The 16,526-nt window shown below is 40.6% G+C and overlaps 1 protein-coding gene across 5 annotated transcripts; it reads left to right on the top strand.

The window, feature by feature from the left end:
* Positions 1–8: 8 nt before the first annotated feature.
* shc2 (SHC (Src homology 2 domain containing) transforming protein 2) lies at positions 9–15,997 on the top strand. 5 transcript variants are annotated; one of them, XM_012920164.4, is made up of 15 exons: positions 10–175; positions 887–937; positions 2,609–3,419; positions 6,491–6,561; positions 8,746–8,806; positions 9,035–9,154; positions 9,796–9,849; positions 10,015–10,066; positions 10,709–10,835; positions 11,796–11,976; positions 12,605–12,701; positions 13,339–13,518; positions 13,729–14,069; positions 14,176–14,327; positions 14,597–15,997. In XM_012920164.4, exons 3-14 carry the CDS (start codon positions 2,652–2,654, stop codon positions 14,302–14,304), a joined length of 2,181 nt encoding a protein of 726 aa, XP_012775618.1. In that variant the 5' UTR covers positions 10–175; positions 887–937; positions 2,609–2,651; the 3' UTR covers positions 14,305–14,327; positions 14,597–15,997. The 5 variants fall into 5 exon arrangements, with proteins under 5 accessions (XP_076735971.1, XP_012775618.1, XP_076735970.1 ...); XM_004555003.5 differs by having other exon boundaries at positions 15–175; positions 3,159–3,419; XM_076879856.1 differs by having other exon boundaries at positions 9–937.
* Positions 15,998–16,526: the final 529 nt, after the last annotated feature.

The raw sequence follows: 16,526 nt of genomic DNA on the forward strand, positions 1-16,526 counted from the left end.
TGTCAGATATGTTGAGAAGTTGACACAGTAAAAGATCTTCGGCTCTCAATTATCTCTGCTACGTAGTTGATCTTCTGCAAGAGAGGACTTTTGACGTAGACGAGCCGACAACGGAGGGTAAACTTTCAGGAGAAAAGTACACAGGGTTGGCGATGTATCCACTGGGGGTGAAATCGTATGTATGATTCACTTCTATACTTTCTGTTCGACCTGTGGTGTATTCACAACAGCATGGGAATATTACGGAGCCCCGCAGAACACTTAGCATGACTACATACATTTTATTATTTTTAAAAAGCACTTTTGTCATAGAACACTGAAAGTGAATATGGCAAAAATATTTAGAAAAGCATCCATCAGCATTATCAGTAAGTGATTAAACAGTACAGTCAAGATGCAGGTCGTTTACACCCAACTTTCATAGCCAAATTGTATATATATGTTTTGTATAAATAGCCTTATATTCTCAGTCTACTAACTTACTGCGAACTCATTCTACATTTTAACCAAATAACAGCTTAAATTTTCTGTGCTGGAGGTACCTTATGACGTTTTGTTGTATTAGGTTGTGTCAGTGGCTGCTAATGAGTGGTGTGTTATTCAGAGCAGGATTTGTTCCACTTGTATATGTAAATTCATGAGGTAAATCCGTTGACTCTTGAAATACAGAGAAAAAAAATGTGTGAATTAAATTGGAATTGGTATCATTTGTAGAATGAAAGTGGAAGTAAGAGTTTGAGGAAATAACATGAACACTTTAATTTTATACATGACACTCAAGTGTTTTGCCAGGGAAAATGGGGAACAGAAAATACCGAGAAAGGCTACTGCATCTGTCAACATGCATCGATTACATCTGGTTTATCAGTAACTTTTTATACTCTAGCAAACAACCACTGCAGTGGTCATGTAGCAGCTTTCTCAGAGCCTGACACAGGTAAGATCCATGCTTCTTTCTAACTTTAAGATTGCAAATGTGTCAGTCGCATGCCTGTATAATCTATTATCTTGTTACTATTGTTCTGAATGAATTGGGCTGTAGTTTGTTTACTGTAGTTGTTGGTGTTGGATAAATGCCATGGTCTCCAGGTTCTCCAGATTCTCTGAAGCGCTGTAGAAATCCCGTGAATTACAGACCTTTCTTCAGCTTTTTGGCATGACAGAGTGTTGGGTTAGACACAATATATTTCTAGAAACTTGTTTTGGGGAATAGGTTTTCCTTCTGTCTTCTGTGTCAGTATCCTTTTTACTACTGTACCTGTTTACGTGATTCGACTGAAAATCATCGTTTAACTCGCTTTATGTTTCTCACAGAGAATCCTGACTCCTGATGCGTACCTTCTGTTGCCTTTGTGTAAGACGGAGGAATGCAGTTGTGAGAGAGAAGCAGGAAAGAGGTTGAACGGGGGAAAGGGAAAAAGAGAGAGCAGCTAAAAGGATCTTGCTGAGATGGCTGATTGTTCTCTTGGGAGACGGTTGGGAGGGAGATGGGAAGGGAATTCAGGCAGATGGAATAGGGTGGATGTTTTTAGAGATGTAGTCCCTTAGGAGAGTGGCTGCATTGTTTTCTTTGTGAAGTCTTTGCCTATAACCAGGATCAATTATAAGCATACATCAAATCATACAAAATTCACTTTAACTAAATGGACAGGAAATTTTCTGATATTCATCAACATCCAAACTCAATACCCTAAATATTTTAACTTTATATCTCAATTTAGCTAGTTCTAGAGCTTTGTTCTTCTGTTGCTGTACATTTGTGTTATTTGTTTTTATGCGATTTACAGTAGTGTTGGTTACTTTTTGAACATGTGAATTTAAATTAAGGACATTATTTTGTGTTAGTTATCAAAATGCAGAGACAGTTGAAATACAGAAGGCATAGATAAAAAATACACAGAAAATCCATAGATAAGAAAAATTCCAAATGATAATGAACTGACAATGGATGGGCAAGATGCTTCGGATGTTTCCAGCCTCTCGCCCAGTGTTAGCTGGGATCCCAGCTGGTTAAGTGGTTAAGTGGATGGATATATCGTTTTATTTCAGTCATATTTTTACCATCTTAAAAGCAATGCAGCCTTTTTTATAATCTTAATATCACTGTTTTTTTTATTGTCGGAGGTCAAATGCTGGCATAGAGTTCATTTGAGGAGTAGATTCCAAAATGTAATGATTACTGGCTCCAATTACTGCCTTGCTGAATGTACTTTATGTAGAAACACAGGTGCTCTGTAGTGTCAATGTGTACGTGTGTCTGGGAGCCGGGTGGTTCAGGCAGATGTGTTTTGGCTAATACAGTCTGAGAGCAGCTGGGCAGGGCTAATAGACCAATGACATCATCCAAAGAGAGAGAGAAGAGAGAGAACAAGACTGGGAGCACAGCTTGCCTAAGGCAGGGAGAGGGAGCGGGGCAGCTCAGTGAGGAGAGCAGCATGAGAGCGGGACAGTGTGTGTGTGTGAACGGGAGAGGACCAGACAGCATTCAGTTGACTTTGACAAGGATATAAGACCAACAAGATTTTCCTGCTAGTTTTCTCCTCCTCCTTCTTTGCACCTTTCCCCCTCCCCTTCCCCCCTTTCCCCTTTTTCTTCCATCCTGTGGCAGTTATCCCCACTCACAGGTCCTGCTTCAGGCGGCTACTCCGGGCATGCTCCTTAAGCCAAAGTATGACCGCTTTCGCAATGAGTCTGTGACCTCCTCCGACGACCTAATGCAGAGCTTAGCCATGAGCGGCAAAGTTGTGGCCACACCAGTGGTTCCCTCCTCCACGCCAAGCCTTCCTCTGCCTCCTTTGCCTCCCCTGGATCCCAGTGCCAGGTCCTCCTCTTCTGCTGGGGCTATGGCCTTGGCCGACTCTCCTTGCCTGGATGGGGAACAAGATGCCACGACAACCTTCTGCATGCTCATTCCTAAGATGCCTCAGTGGAAATTCTCCAACTCCCTGCTTAGCCGGAGTCCATCCAACTCCAGTTCCAGCTCCAATTCTAGCAAGGACTCGGGCAAGACAGCGGCAGCTACTTCCCAGGCCTCTGTCACGTCTTCTTCATCATCACACAGGCCTGGTGGTGGAGCCTCAGCCAGTGGCCCAGTGGCGAGCCTTGCAGCAGTGCTTAACTCCTGTGACCCGGTGTGTGTCACTCCTTGTTCCCTACAGGCCATTCGGGGGCAGCGAGCAGTAGCAGCGGCAAATTCTGCCAGTCCAGGGGGGCACGTATTTGGAGCCGCAGAGGTCATGGCGAGCCCCGGTGGCTCCAGCAACTTCAGATCGGGAATGACGCGCAGCACAAGGGTCGAAGGCATGTGGCTTGGGGGAGAGGACTTCAACCAGAAGGGCAGCTTCATCCACAAACCCTCTCAAGGCTGGCTGCACCCTGACAAGAAGATAGTAGGACAAGGAGCGTCCTACATTGTCAGGGTAAGCTAGCTGGCACTTTTTTATTTTCTTCAAAGAAATAAAAAACAACCAAAGGAAATATGCAGTAACTTTTTTCAGGTGCTCATCAATGAGTAAAGAGAACAAGATAATTGCAGAATATTAAATATATGACCCCACTTAAATATTCTCTGTCTGACTGCACAGAAGACAAAAGGACACCTCACTATCAGGCAGTTTGTTATGCAGCTCATGTGGGAAGACTGGGGAACACATAATTTAATCCAGATAGATGGCTGAGCGTTGCTCATTGGGAGACAGCATGCAGGCGTCAGGGTGGAGAGAGATAAACCATGAAATTATGTGTACAGACTGTAGAAAGGATTGTGGTTCAGCTGCACTGTTTACCAAAGGTAGAATTTATCATACTGTACTTAAACAATGAGAATCTGTATTTATAGAGCTTGTAACTTAGGTCTGATTGTAAGCTCCCACTGCAAGCTTGTGGGAGTGGTTGCTCTTTGTTTTGTTTCGGGATTGTTTACGTTCTTGTGTGCAATGAATTATTATGATTTTACCCATAAAATGTTATTTACAGCATCTCAGCATAGTCGATACCAAATGTTTATTTCATTATCATGAAAATATGCTCAATAAAGCTTTTTTATTATTCTGTAAATTTGTATCAAAATAAACTGATACATATAGAAATGAATGTGATCATTTCAAATGATATAGATAAATCTGAGTTTCAAAGAAATCTTGTTCTCAATCCGAGCTCGCTGTGTTTACAAAGGGCTACCAGCCTGAGCAGAATGCTCGATGTCCCCTCAGCAATCCCCCATAACTGTTCACCTCTGCCCCTGTGCTCTCCTCCTCCTCAAACTAATGACATGACTCTTGATTAGCCCAGACTGGGGCCCAAGCACGCTTTCTAATAACATTATACAGGCACCATTCATTCCCATATTCAATTACATTTAATCACAGTCATTTGCATCATATGATGTGGAAGAGGATGGTTGGATCTGTATGGGAGCAGTCCAAATGTCGATTACATATGAGCTCTCACAGCCAGGAAGGGCTTTCTGAAATGGATAACAAGTGCTCTTTTCATATCTGACTCATAATCATATTAATGATGGGACCAGGCTTTTAACAGCTTGTTGTTGTCATCAGAAAATGCCCTCTGACTATTGCAGATGACCTGAAAGAGCCAGTGTTTGAACGTGTTTCACGCCTCTTAACGTAGTACTTCAGGAGACATGTATGTGCAGCATGCATTTCAATGGGAAATCTATGCAGGGAGGCGTAGTCTCTGCATGTATTAGTGTCAGAGTGATGGTTGATTTCTGCTGCACCTTGCCATTTTTAAGCAGCACGGCCACTATGCTGAGCGACTCTCATTCTCTCACTCACATATTCATACATATCCACTCCTCTGCTGGGAAAGACACAAATCAGATTTTTAGCAATGCTCTTACTCGCTCTCTCTCCCTCTCTCTCGCTGCATAGCCACGTCGAGATCTGTGTCTGGCCTGCATCTGCCGCCTCTGCTAGTCAGGATTTTGCACCGACCATCAAAACACCGCTTCTGCTAAATCATTTGCAGAGAGAGAGACAAACTGTTTCTATTTTGTGTTTTTCACTTATTTCACTATCAAAGCGAAGCATAAATATTTGCAATGTGATTGCCTGTTGCTAATTGATGCAGTTTCTAGAAGGGTCTGTAGACTTGAGTTGTTGTAATTTTACTGTCATATATTTTTGAATATGCTCTGCGTAGTGTGCAGTTAACCAGGAATAGAGAGTAACTAATCACATACTTTTATCTGATCATCCTTTACTACATGGCTGTTTTGTTGTAAAATCTGATCACATTGGCTAATAAACTTCTTTTGGAAATCTTTTACAGTGACAAACGATATAATTTGGCAATTATTTATGTCAAAGACAGCAAAACACGGCTAAAGAGGACATGCTAATGTTATTAAATTTCTAAGGAATGTGTCTTGGAAAGTCTACGTCCCTGTAGTCATAGCAATAGTGTGCAAGAGACTTGGCCAAAAGGACAAGAGTGCAGATAGGGTGATAGAAGTAGGGATGTTGCATCAGTAGATTGAGTTTGTGACAATGGAAGCATTGGCAGAGAGAGGGAAAGAAAAAAGAGAGGGACAATTTCTCTGATGGAAGACGTCCCTCATGTCCAAATCTTGTTAGTGAGCTCGTTATGTTCTCTGGCTCAGAGGTCCCACTCTGTTTCTCTCTCCGTCTCTCCAAATAAGTTTCACAAAGAGCTGTGCTTTACATCCCCAATGCAATGTGCTGCATTTAAGATGAGTGTCACATGTTTTTAAGGAGGCTGCGATTCAATCAGTGTAGCAAAAAACACAGGAAAAAATGTTAATTATTAATATTCAATGTTGCATCTGTTGTTTTTACGTATTCATGGGTTTATTTACCTATGCAGCAGGAATGTGGTAGATGGTAGAAGCTTTTTTAAATGAGTTATTATCTCCGAGTTGGTTTTTAGAGACTGATTATGGCAGGCAAACAAATGCCAAGCAATTCGTTCACCACTTCATCTTTTCATGATAACCACACAGATATGCAAATAAGATGTAGAGGGCGTACTCACATGCTGATTGTTTACGCAAACACACTCACATCCCCCAGAGGGCTGAGAAGCTGCAGTTTATCCATGATTTGGAGCTCTGAGTGCTGCTAATCTAGTCACAGTGCCATTAGCACCCCAACCTGACAGGCATTAGGAAGCTGCTCAGCTGGGACCTTCCCACTGGAGGACACTACATTAATGGGCTATATGGGGATTTGATTTAGATTACTGTTGAAAGTAATCACATGTACCAACAGAGTATAGTCTATTGTGAACGTAACATCTCTTTCTGGAAGTGTTGTGGTGTAGTTAAAAATACAAACTTAATTTAAATGCAGCGCATGTTTATAGTTCTGTATTTTTGAATAGTTTCATTCAATTATCTTTTCAGATCATAAAACATATTTGAACATATCATGAGTTTATTTTTAAATTAAAAATAAGGTATTTAACTTAGATTTTAATGATTTTTCTCCCTTTGGTTTTTTCTTTACAGTACATGGGATGCATTGAGGTGCTGAAATCAATGCGATCCCTGGACTTCACCACACGCACTCAAGTGACAAGGTAAGCTGGTAACCGTCATATCTGACAGTGTAGATGTGTAGTATTAATTGAAGTGTGAAGAGTTTTTTTAAAATATATATATATATACTATATATAAATACTTTTGCTTTAGCATGGCCAATAGATTTACACTTGTCACATTAGTCTTTTTTGATCAAGAGCCACAACTTTGAATTTCAAGTTTACGTTGCAGTGGAGCTGTCCAATAACTCATGCACTTGCAAGAACTACATGCATGAAGACAGCAGTTATAGTGTGGGACTGTTAAGAGATAAACAGAGCTGCTGTATTTGTGTTCACTGGCATCAAAGGCCAGAAGGTTACACATTAAACTATGCCTCAGGGCCTTACTATGTCTGTGTCTTGGTGTTTTTATGCCCTACACGTCATGTTATTGTTATAAAAACAGGGTTTTTTGCAGTCCTCAACCTCATGGGAGAAGTCCTTTTCCCCACTCCCTCCCTGTCTGCCTCGCTCTCTGTCTCTCACCCTCTCCTCTCTCCTGCACAATCGATCGGCAGTAATCTGAGCCCACCGTGCATCCGAGGCTTAAGTGCAGGGGGGAGGAGGTAGCAGAGATGGAGTGATGGAGAGGGAGATCTATTATTGATGATGTTCGTTAATGACTGTAGAAAGCTGCAGTGGTCCCCATGAACGCACCCTGCTGGATAATGTCTGCGGCTGTAACTTCTTGAGGGGGGAGGAGGAGGAGGAAGATGTCCAAAACAAAGCAGCAAAACAAAATGTTTGCACTGGGAGTAGCCATAGAGAGTAAGATGGCTATGTCTGGTCTTGTTTTTATGTGACTGACTGAGTCATGATTATTTCCAGCAATGATGAATGTTTTTTGTTTGCATTCCTGTCGTGGTTGATTTTAAAGTCCCATTTAAGTGTGTTTACCCCTCGGTCAAGGTCAGAGGGGCCCTTTTCACCTAGTAGCTCACATAAGGCATTTTTTAAAAATTCAAAATAGGTTCAAGTCCTCCATGATGCTAACAACACAAGGCTTTTGTTCCTGGGTCTTTCCTTACTTTGTTTGCCAAAGTCGTGATATGTGTGTATGTGAATTGCTGGATATCATTTAAAGGCAGCACAGTAAGGGCTTACATATCCATTCAGAACAGGCCATTCTTCAGCTTCCTGACTTATACACAACTTGATTTAGTCCTGGAAGACCACAACGAAACAGTCAGTAGCTTCCAGTATTTCAAAAATGTAATTCAGCTCCAGGATTTAAAGAAGGTGCTTTCTCTTAACAGTCCTCTCTGTGTTTTTTGCCGTTTAACTGCAAAATGAGTGAAACGAGGTGCAGCATTTTATTGTAGTCGAAAACAACAGCTCATCTCTCCCCCCCTCCTCTGTCTCCTCCTCCTTCTCCCTCTGCTCTCTCATCAGCATGAGTCATTCGAACATTGTGGTGTTTTTCAAAAATCCCTGAGAAGACTTTTACTCGAGATGGGGCCCGGGACGCTGCTTTTTAAATATTTACGAGCCACTTGATAGGGGCAGCTAGGTTCTTGATTGTTCCCACTGTCCCCTGGCAGAGAGCGTGTGAGCTCCCGCCTCAAATCCACTTTATGGCTCAGCCGTGCCATCATGCTCACACAGGGACAGACCCTTTAAATGCCTAATAGGCAGTCATTCCCAGGAGTTATATCAGTTTTATCGCCAACTTGTAACAAATGTGCAGGGAGAATTGCACTGCAGAAAATAAATGCTAATGCTAATGCCCTAAAGAGGTCTTATACACTATTTACTTTTTATTTTCTTCATCTGATGCTGTTTATTCTCCCATACTTTGGGAATTTAAATTCCCAAATTATTCATCAACAGATGAATGCTGTTATTGTTTTCTTTCTCGGGTTAACATTTCCAACATTAATGGATAAGAATGTTGTGACTTTCTTATCTATTTTCGTGACCTTTGAACTACGATTTGCCTACGACCTATGGGCTTGTTTGGAGGAAGGGAAAACGTCTGTTCATGTTTAACCTAACGTTTTCCATTGCTGTGGGGTGGCGTTTTGTGTTGTGACTCAGTTTTCTCTATTTTTGCACAGACAACACAAGTCCATATGATTTATACGTTATATAATATTATTATTATTACAAATGGCTGATAATCAGTGACCAGTATATTCGTCTTTAGTCTGATCTGAAATCTTTCTTCATGTTTCTCTTTAGGGAAGCCATCAACAGACTGTGCGAAGCTGTGCCAGGTGGAAAGGGGGCTTGGAGGAAGAAGGTTAACAGTAATTTATAATTCTAACATACATGCAGTACTTTTGACAAGCAGTCAATAGTAATTTTATATACACACAAGATGTATTAAAATAACAACAAAGGGTAGAAAGGACTGCTGCTGCTCCATGCGGCTGTTTTTCTGGTAACTAATATACAGTATGACATTTTTATCTGTATCTACAACTGAAGCTATATAACTGTAATTTTCATCGTATCCTTTATTTTGTAGGTTCCAAACAAAGCTCTGCAGTCAGTCATGGGGAAGAGTAACCTACGATTTGCAGGCATGAGCATCGCAGTCAATATTTCCATCGATGGTATTAATCTGCTCATTCCTACCACACGACAGGTTAGCTGATACTTAATTAAGGTGGCGAATGTACTTGCATGACCACAATGTGATTAAGACCTTTATAATGTGCCAGCTATTATTTTTGCATTTTTCTTTATTCCTATAGCTTAGCTTTACATTGACGTTAGCATATTTTCTCTTAACTGTTAATCACTGGGTAAAATATGTGCGAAATCACTGATGAGATAAAAAAAAATTCTTTGTTGGAAGTTTGTAGTGAACAATTTTACACTCCTATGTGAATATTATAAATAAATACCACTTTTGTGAGGTACAGAGTCAAACCTTTAACCTTTAATTGGGACTTTGCCCAGTTGTCCATTATGTGTAGATACAACAGGTTCATCGCTGGATTTAGGTGCCTTTTTTATGCTTGAATGAGTAATAGGCCAGAGTTAGGTGGCTAAACAAACAAACAAAAACATGAAAACAGTTAAAAAGCAGCCAATGTCCAAAGAAAAACTTTGAAAGATTTTCAGAAAACCTGGAGGGCTGTTGCTCAAGACCACTTTATAAGAATTCAAAGAAATTTTAGCTCCTTGGAAGCAAAATATGAAGAAATGAGGGGTGGGTCAAAACTTTTACACAGTACTGTACATTCATTGACAAAATAACGAATGGCTTCCTTTCTCTTTCAGGTGATAGCTCATCATCCCTTGCAGTCCATCTCATTTGCCTCTGGGGGAGACACAGTGAGTGCAGCATTTAACATTTACTCTCCATTAAATTGTTGGAATGAACATTTTGCCTATGCAAACATGTATGACTTGAATTAATCGTTAACAGTCTCGAGCTTCGAAAATTACTGATGGTTTTGATTTATCGAGCTGATTTTCCCCCAAACTGATATGTTGCAGGACACACCTGATTATGTTGCATATGTGTCCAAAGACCCAGTGAATCAGAGAGGTATGTTCTAAAAAGGTTCCCTTTCTCCTTCCATACATTTTGCCACTAGACAAACACGTTTATTTTGTAAGGCAAAATAAGTTGCATTAGAAAATAATGTCTGTTGTCTTTTTTACTGTGGATTATAACATTACTATTGCGATATCTATAGACATTTTTTCTTAAAAATGCTTTGATTCCACCTCTAACTGTATTATGTGGTCTGTCTGTGGCTTAATTACAATTATTATGGGTTTAGGGTGGGTGAGACTGTAACAATAACAGTACAAAATCATTTAAAAACAATATTTTATTAACAATATTGATGATTTGATTTTATCATTTGCATTGTAAACATTAGTATTTCATTTTTAAACATCACAATTATTTAAAAAAAACTAAAGTATATAAAATGTGGTAATATGCCGGTGTCGTAAACCAGTATTGTTATAAAATATCAGCCTATTGCACCACAAAATATACTTTGTTGGAAATTAAATAGCTAATAAACATTGTGTTTGCTGATGTCTTAAAAAATATTAATATTTTAAAAATCCACATATGTAGAAGCCAATAAACTATTGGCTCATTGCTGTACCGGGAGTTTGAATAGCTCGTGGCAACTTTTTAACTCCTCACTCTCTCTCTCTCTTTTTCTTTCAGCATGTCATATCCTGGAGTGCTCAGATGGTTTAGCCCAAAGTGTCATCAGTACCCTCGGCCAAGCCTTCGAGCTGCAGTTCAAACAGTATCTGCACAGTCCACCAAAAACCATGACATCTGTGGAGAGGTAACAGAAAGTCCTGCCACTTCTCACGTACTTAACTGGATAAAAAAGATGTTAAGAGTTGTTGTTACTCTCCTTAAAATCAGTGACATCGGTGAAGCGGTGGGATAGTGACTCATAAATTATCCCAACGTGTCAAATAGAAAAATCTAGTATGTTGACTTCATGTAACAAAAGCACCAAAAAAACACTTCAGTTTAAGACTCCCAGGACTGTATACATCCCAAGCATTCTTACCAGCAGCTGTCAGACTCTATAATGCAGCTTAACACTCTTTTGGTCATCTTACTCACCAGCTTGTTTGTTTACTGCACATTTTATACATATCTCTGTACAATTTTTATATTTTTCTATACATATTCTGTACATTGTTACCTGTATATACCTGTATATACGAACCTCGGTTGCTTGTGTCTTCCTTTTATATTTTACTTTCACTTGCTGTAAGAGCTCTGTAACACCGAAATTTCTCATCCGTGGGATAATAAAGGTTTATTCTATTCTAAGCATCCAGCAGAAAGAGCTTATCCACCACCAACCTGATCTAGTTTAGAGTTCTCAGATTTCTTTCTTATTTATTACAAGGAGATGTGATACTTTGTTCTTGTATTTCTTCAAAATCAGTCTTACAGTGTTGTAAATACATAGATTTTCTCACACATGAGATGCTACCGCAGCGATGCCACTGCAGTCACCAGAATAAGTCCAGACAAGCAGTTTGTTTCTTCCTGGTTTCAAATAAACATCTTCTCAATTTCGGATGTGGAGATGTTACTTGATCGGAACAAATCAATTTAACAACGCTGATTTCCTCCTCAAATTAATGCTGTAGCGTTAACATCATTATAGAAATGAATACATAATCATATTTGGAAGTCGTGGTTAAAATACAGTTTTTTGCTGTCTTTTTTTGGACATGTAGTTCTGTTGTCAGACTTACACTCACAGTATATTTCTCCTTAGGTCTGCCAGGACAGAAGAACCAATTTGGAGGGATGATGAGGACTTCTCTGAGCCGGATTACTATAACCGTATTCCAGGGAAGGAGCCTCCTGTTGGAGGTGTGGTAGACTCCAGACTCAGGCCCAGTGGAACCCTCATTGGTCACATGCACACTCAACCACAGAGCAAGACAGCAGCTCAGGTGAGTGTCCTGACATGGCTATAGAAATACTGTTAAATCAGGCTCTGCATGTTGTAGCTCTACTGTAGCTGAATCCAGTTTTGAGGTAATTGCATATTGTGTATTTATATTTTTCTATTTGTACGGTGTATTTCTGCTTCTCCAAATTTCATCGAGAAGACCTCCGGTGCATTTTTGTGTAAAACTGTAAAACCTGCATGCTTGCACTACAGACTAAACTAAAACATCTGGTCATTATCATGAAGTATTGGATTAATGTTTCGAACAGAACTCTCTGACATCTCCCTCGTGAACTGGTGACTGATGTGTTTTCATGCTCCTGCCTCATATTGTTACATGGAATTAAAGCATAGGATCATGAAAATATACTCCATAACTGTGCCTGCAGCATAATTGCCTAAGACAAATACGATTACACGAAGAGCCTTGGGTTCTCTGTAGCCTATCAGGTGAAAGGACCCATTGCCCCCTTTGTTGCAACTTGTTCACAACAGGGTGACATGCTGCAGCTAATGTTTCAAATAGAGTGCTTCGAAACTACATTATGCAGGGACACGAGATGAGAGTTCTTGGTTATACAGATCCAGATGTATTTAGGTTGTGTTCTTGTGGTGTGATTATGTGTTAGCAGATGAGCTCACCAGCCAGGAGAGATCAAGCATCTCACCAGCCTGGTCAGCTGTGTTATGAGCTTCACTGGGACACGGAGACAACCTGCAGCTCAGGTGAGACATCCTGTGGCAGGGAGCAGCTGTAACAGCTAAAACATTGTGACCTTTTAGATTAGTTTTTATAATACAGTTGTTATATAGAGGTGATGTACTTAACTGGGGGGATTTCAAACAGGTTTTTAAATGAAGGATTTTTTTTTTTTAAATATATGAGTTGCAACGTTTTCTAGTCACATACTAAACAATGAGGATTGTCAGATTTGTTTTGTGTATATATTTATGTTAAATTGTCTCTGAAGGAGGTTAGTTGTTTTTTTTCCATCCTTATTGTATTACAAAGCTAATCATCACAGTTCTCATTGACTGAGGGAGCTCAGCGTTTGCCCTCTTAATTAACAGAAATAGGATCTTGGCATTTTTAATAAGGCCCCCTTCATACTTCATATTGTTTATCATCTTTAACTAGACTGATGCTAGGAGGATGATCAAGATAGGTACGACAATTAACTTTTTCCTTTCAAAAATATAGAAAATAATAGTTAGACTTTTAGTAGTTGGAAATTTTAAGTGACATTTTGTGATTTTTTTTTCTTTTATATAATCAGTTGTTTCCGTTAGCAGCAAACAGTGCTGTAGCACGGGGCAGAAACTAGTGAATGAAACGCATTTTGTGCGCACCTTTCTGTCTTAGGTCTGACATCAGATGGTTATTTGTGTGCTGACGGTCAGCCTCCAGGCAGCAGAGACTATGAGGAGCATCAATATGTTAACACCCAGAGTCTGGAAAACCTGGATTCACTCACTCAGGGTCCTGATGGGCACAGAGGCACCAGGGCACCAGAGAGTCCCAAAAAGGATCTCTTTGACATGAGTAAGTCCCTGCCTATGACATCTTCGGACATATATATAACAGAACGACAGCCAGACTTTCTCTCAAATGTTTGATTCCCACCAGATTCCCTTTTTGACACCGTCCTTTTACGATTATCCACGGATCTTTTACTAGTTAGGCAGACCACTACACTATGAGGAAACAACAAAACCTTGTGAAACATCTCAAGCGCCTTTGTCGTCTCTGTAGGGCCCTTTGAGGATGCCCTGAAACTCCATGAGGCCTGTGGTGTTGGGTCCACTATATCTGGAGGCTCTGGTGCTGAGGGAGGAGTGGGAGGTGGTCGGGTGTTGGAGGATCAGTGGCCCAGCCCTCCACGACGCAGAGCCCCCGTTGCTCCAAATGAGGAGCAGCTTCGCCGTGAGCCCTGGTACCACAGCCGGATGAGCCGGCGAGACGCAGAAAAACTCCTGAGCCGGGACGGAGATTTTCTGGTAAGGGAGAGCACTACCAATCCTGGCCAGTATGTGCTAAGCGGCCTGCACCGTGGCCTCCCTAAACACTTACTGCTAGTGGACCCTGAAGGAGTGGTGAGTCTCTTAAGAAGTAGTTTCAATAAATCACACTGCTTATTTGTTTTGTTATGAAGTTACACTGGTGTACTCCTTTTGTTTTGCTTTTCCCTTCAAAAAAAAGGTCCGGACCAAAGACATGTTATTTGAGAGCATAACCCACCTCGTCTCGTTTCACCTGAAGAATGAGCTGCCTATTGTAGCAGCAGAGAGTGAGCTTCATCTCAAACGGGGTGTGAGGAGGAAGCAGTGAATTACCTGGACCTGTGTGGGACTGTAAGATAGCAGTATACACTATGGACTTTTCAAACCAGATACATGAATAATTTAAGGGATTATAATGCAGACGTAAAGCAAGGAGTGCATGCTAACATTATCATTTTAAAAAGCATTGCTATTTCTTTACATTGTTGAGGTGTTCAATTTGTCTTTAACTGCAAAGGGGAGGTTCACATTTTAGCGTGTAGATTATTTAGATTCACACACTTGGTTACAATAGATCTAAGTAGAAATAATGTAGTATTTCTTTCTCTCTCGTTCTACAGTGCTAAATTCCTATGTGCCCATACAAATCACATAAAAACTGAATCTAGGACTCATTATGGGATGATTTTTCAACGGGAAGAAAGAATATCAGCAATACTTTCTTTCCATGGACAATCCTTCTAAGGAGTCTGCAGTATCTGATATATCCCTGTACTTCTGCTTGTTGACTACCAGGATAAACCAAATATCCCTCATCTGTCATAAACTCCTCAGCATGCAGTTATTAAGCTAACAAACCAACCAGGATCCACAGTCTGTGCTGTGCCCGAGCTGGATAATCACCAACCGAGGTCAAAAATTAAACTGACAACCTGTCTGGAGAGGAGCCAACCTCAGGAAATCACAAAAGGATTTAATGCACAGTGAAGAAAAGCCTGTAATTGTGAAGTTCTTCCTTTAAACCACAACTTGCATGACTAGTAAGTCACAGGTTATTCAAATCAACCAGTTGTGGGAATCACCAGAACAAACTGTCACTAATTTTCTGGTGCACCAAAAAATTCAAAACAAGATGTCCAGTTCGTCCAGTAGTTCATCTCGGTACAAATGCAGGAAATGAAAATTCTGCAACTGTTTAGAATGTAAAGACTGTTAAATGCTCATGTTCAAGGTCTGCAGTATCTGAATTTATAACAGCCACAAAGCCTTTATTGTTTCTCTGAGCTATTTTAAGCCTCACATGCATCAAAAAAAAAGCATAATCATGATACACCGATTAGCCCCAACATTAAAACCACTGACAGGTGAAGCGCACATCACTGATTTACCTGGGAAACATTGGGTCCTGGCATTCAAGTGGAAGCTATCTCGAGACATCAACCACATAAACAAGTTCCAAGTAACAGCAACCTCAAGTGCTTTCCTCAGGAACAGTTGCAGAACATGACAAACAGTGCAAGCTGTTGAAACAGCCCGCCTCCCTGCAGGTTCTGTTTTCGGCCACAAGATGGGCCAGAACAAGCCAATCCACTGCACCGACTCCATGCAAAGAGCCAGACAACACGGCGCACCCCAAAACATCACCTGTCGCTGCACCGATCGGTCAGAGCCGTTTAGGTGGAACAAGCGGGAGCTACACAATGGATGCTTTTAATGTGGCTTTAGTGTATTTATCAGTGCAGTGGAGATCGATACATTGTCCTGACTGAGAAGTTTGATCACATTTGCTATTAAATCTGCTATTTGTGCTGTTTGTAAGGGCTGTTCATTATTTTAGGAAGTCATGTGTGGTAAAAACTCCTCCGCATTAATGCTCAGTATAGCCATGCCCGTTCTCCCCAGCCTCCCCCACTTCAGTGCCTTAATAACTACACTGACAGGCGTTTGTGTCAGCGTGTATATAATGTGCATTTATGCTCTTGTTGCAAAAGAACAGTTTTCTTGCCACGCCAATGAGTAAATGAACAAACTTCAGGATGATTCAAAGTTGTGTACATGTAAACAGTAATGGAAGCTGCTCTTGTTTTGGGGTGAATGAGTAATACTGTCTATGATGGTCTTAAATGTTATCGTCTTATATGTGTGTCCCTCAGAGTTTTTAAGTCAGAGGTCAGTCATAGACATGTTAAAGAAGGAGCTTAATTTTTCCCAGCTCAGGGAAGTGCATCACTTTATTGTCCTTATTCCCTGTCTGTACATTTTACTGACTTGCTGGTTTTTTTTTTTGCTCCACAGCGTTTCATTCCCAGTTTTGACACTGTAATACTTTAAAATTATTTTGTCTGCTTTCTGCCCTTTTCCCCCTCTCTGTTCTTGGCTACTTAAGTTTAATCAGGCCCTCCTTTGTTCTTAGCCTCATAAATGCACATAAAGATGAGGTAAACTTCAACAGTTTTTTTTGCGAGATCCAGATCATTGTCATTCTTTTGTATCTCCCCTCAGGAATTTCCTGGACCTTTTCTTCTATGATTAACTGACTGACCTTTTGTT

The sequence above is a fragment of the Maylandia zebra genome, linkage group LG23, assembly GCF_041146795.1.
Source record: "Maylandia zebra isolate NMK-2024a linkage group LG23, Mzebra_GT3a, whole genome shotgun sequence".
NCBI classification, from domain to species: domain Eukaryota; kingdom Metazoa; phylum Chordata; class Actinopteri; order Cichliformes; family Cichlidae; genus Maylandia; species Maylandia zebra.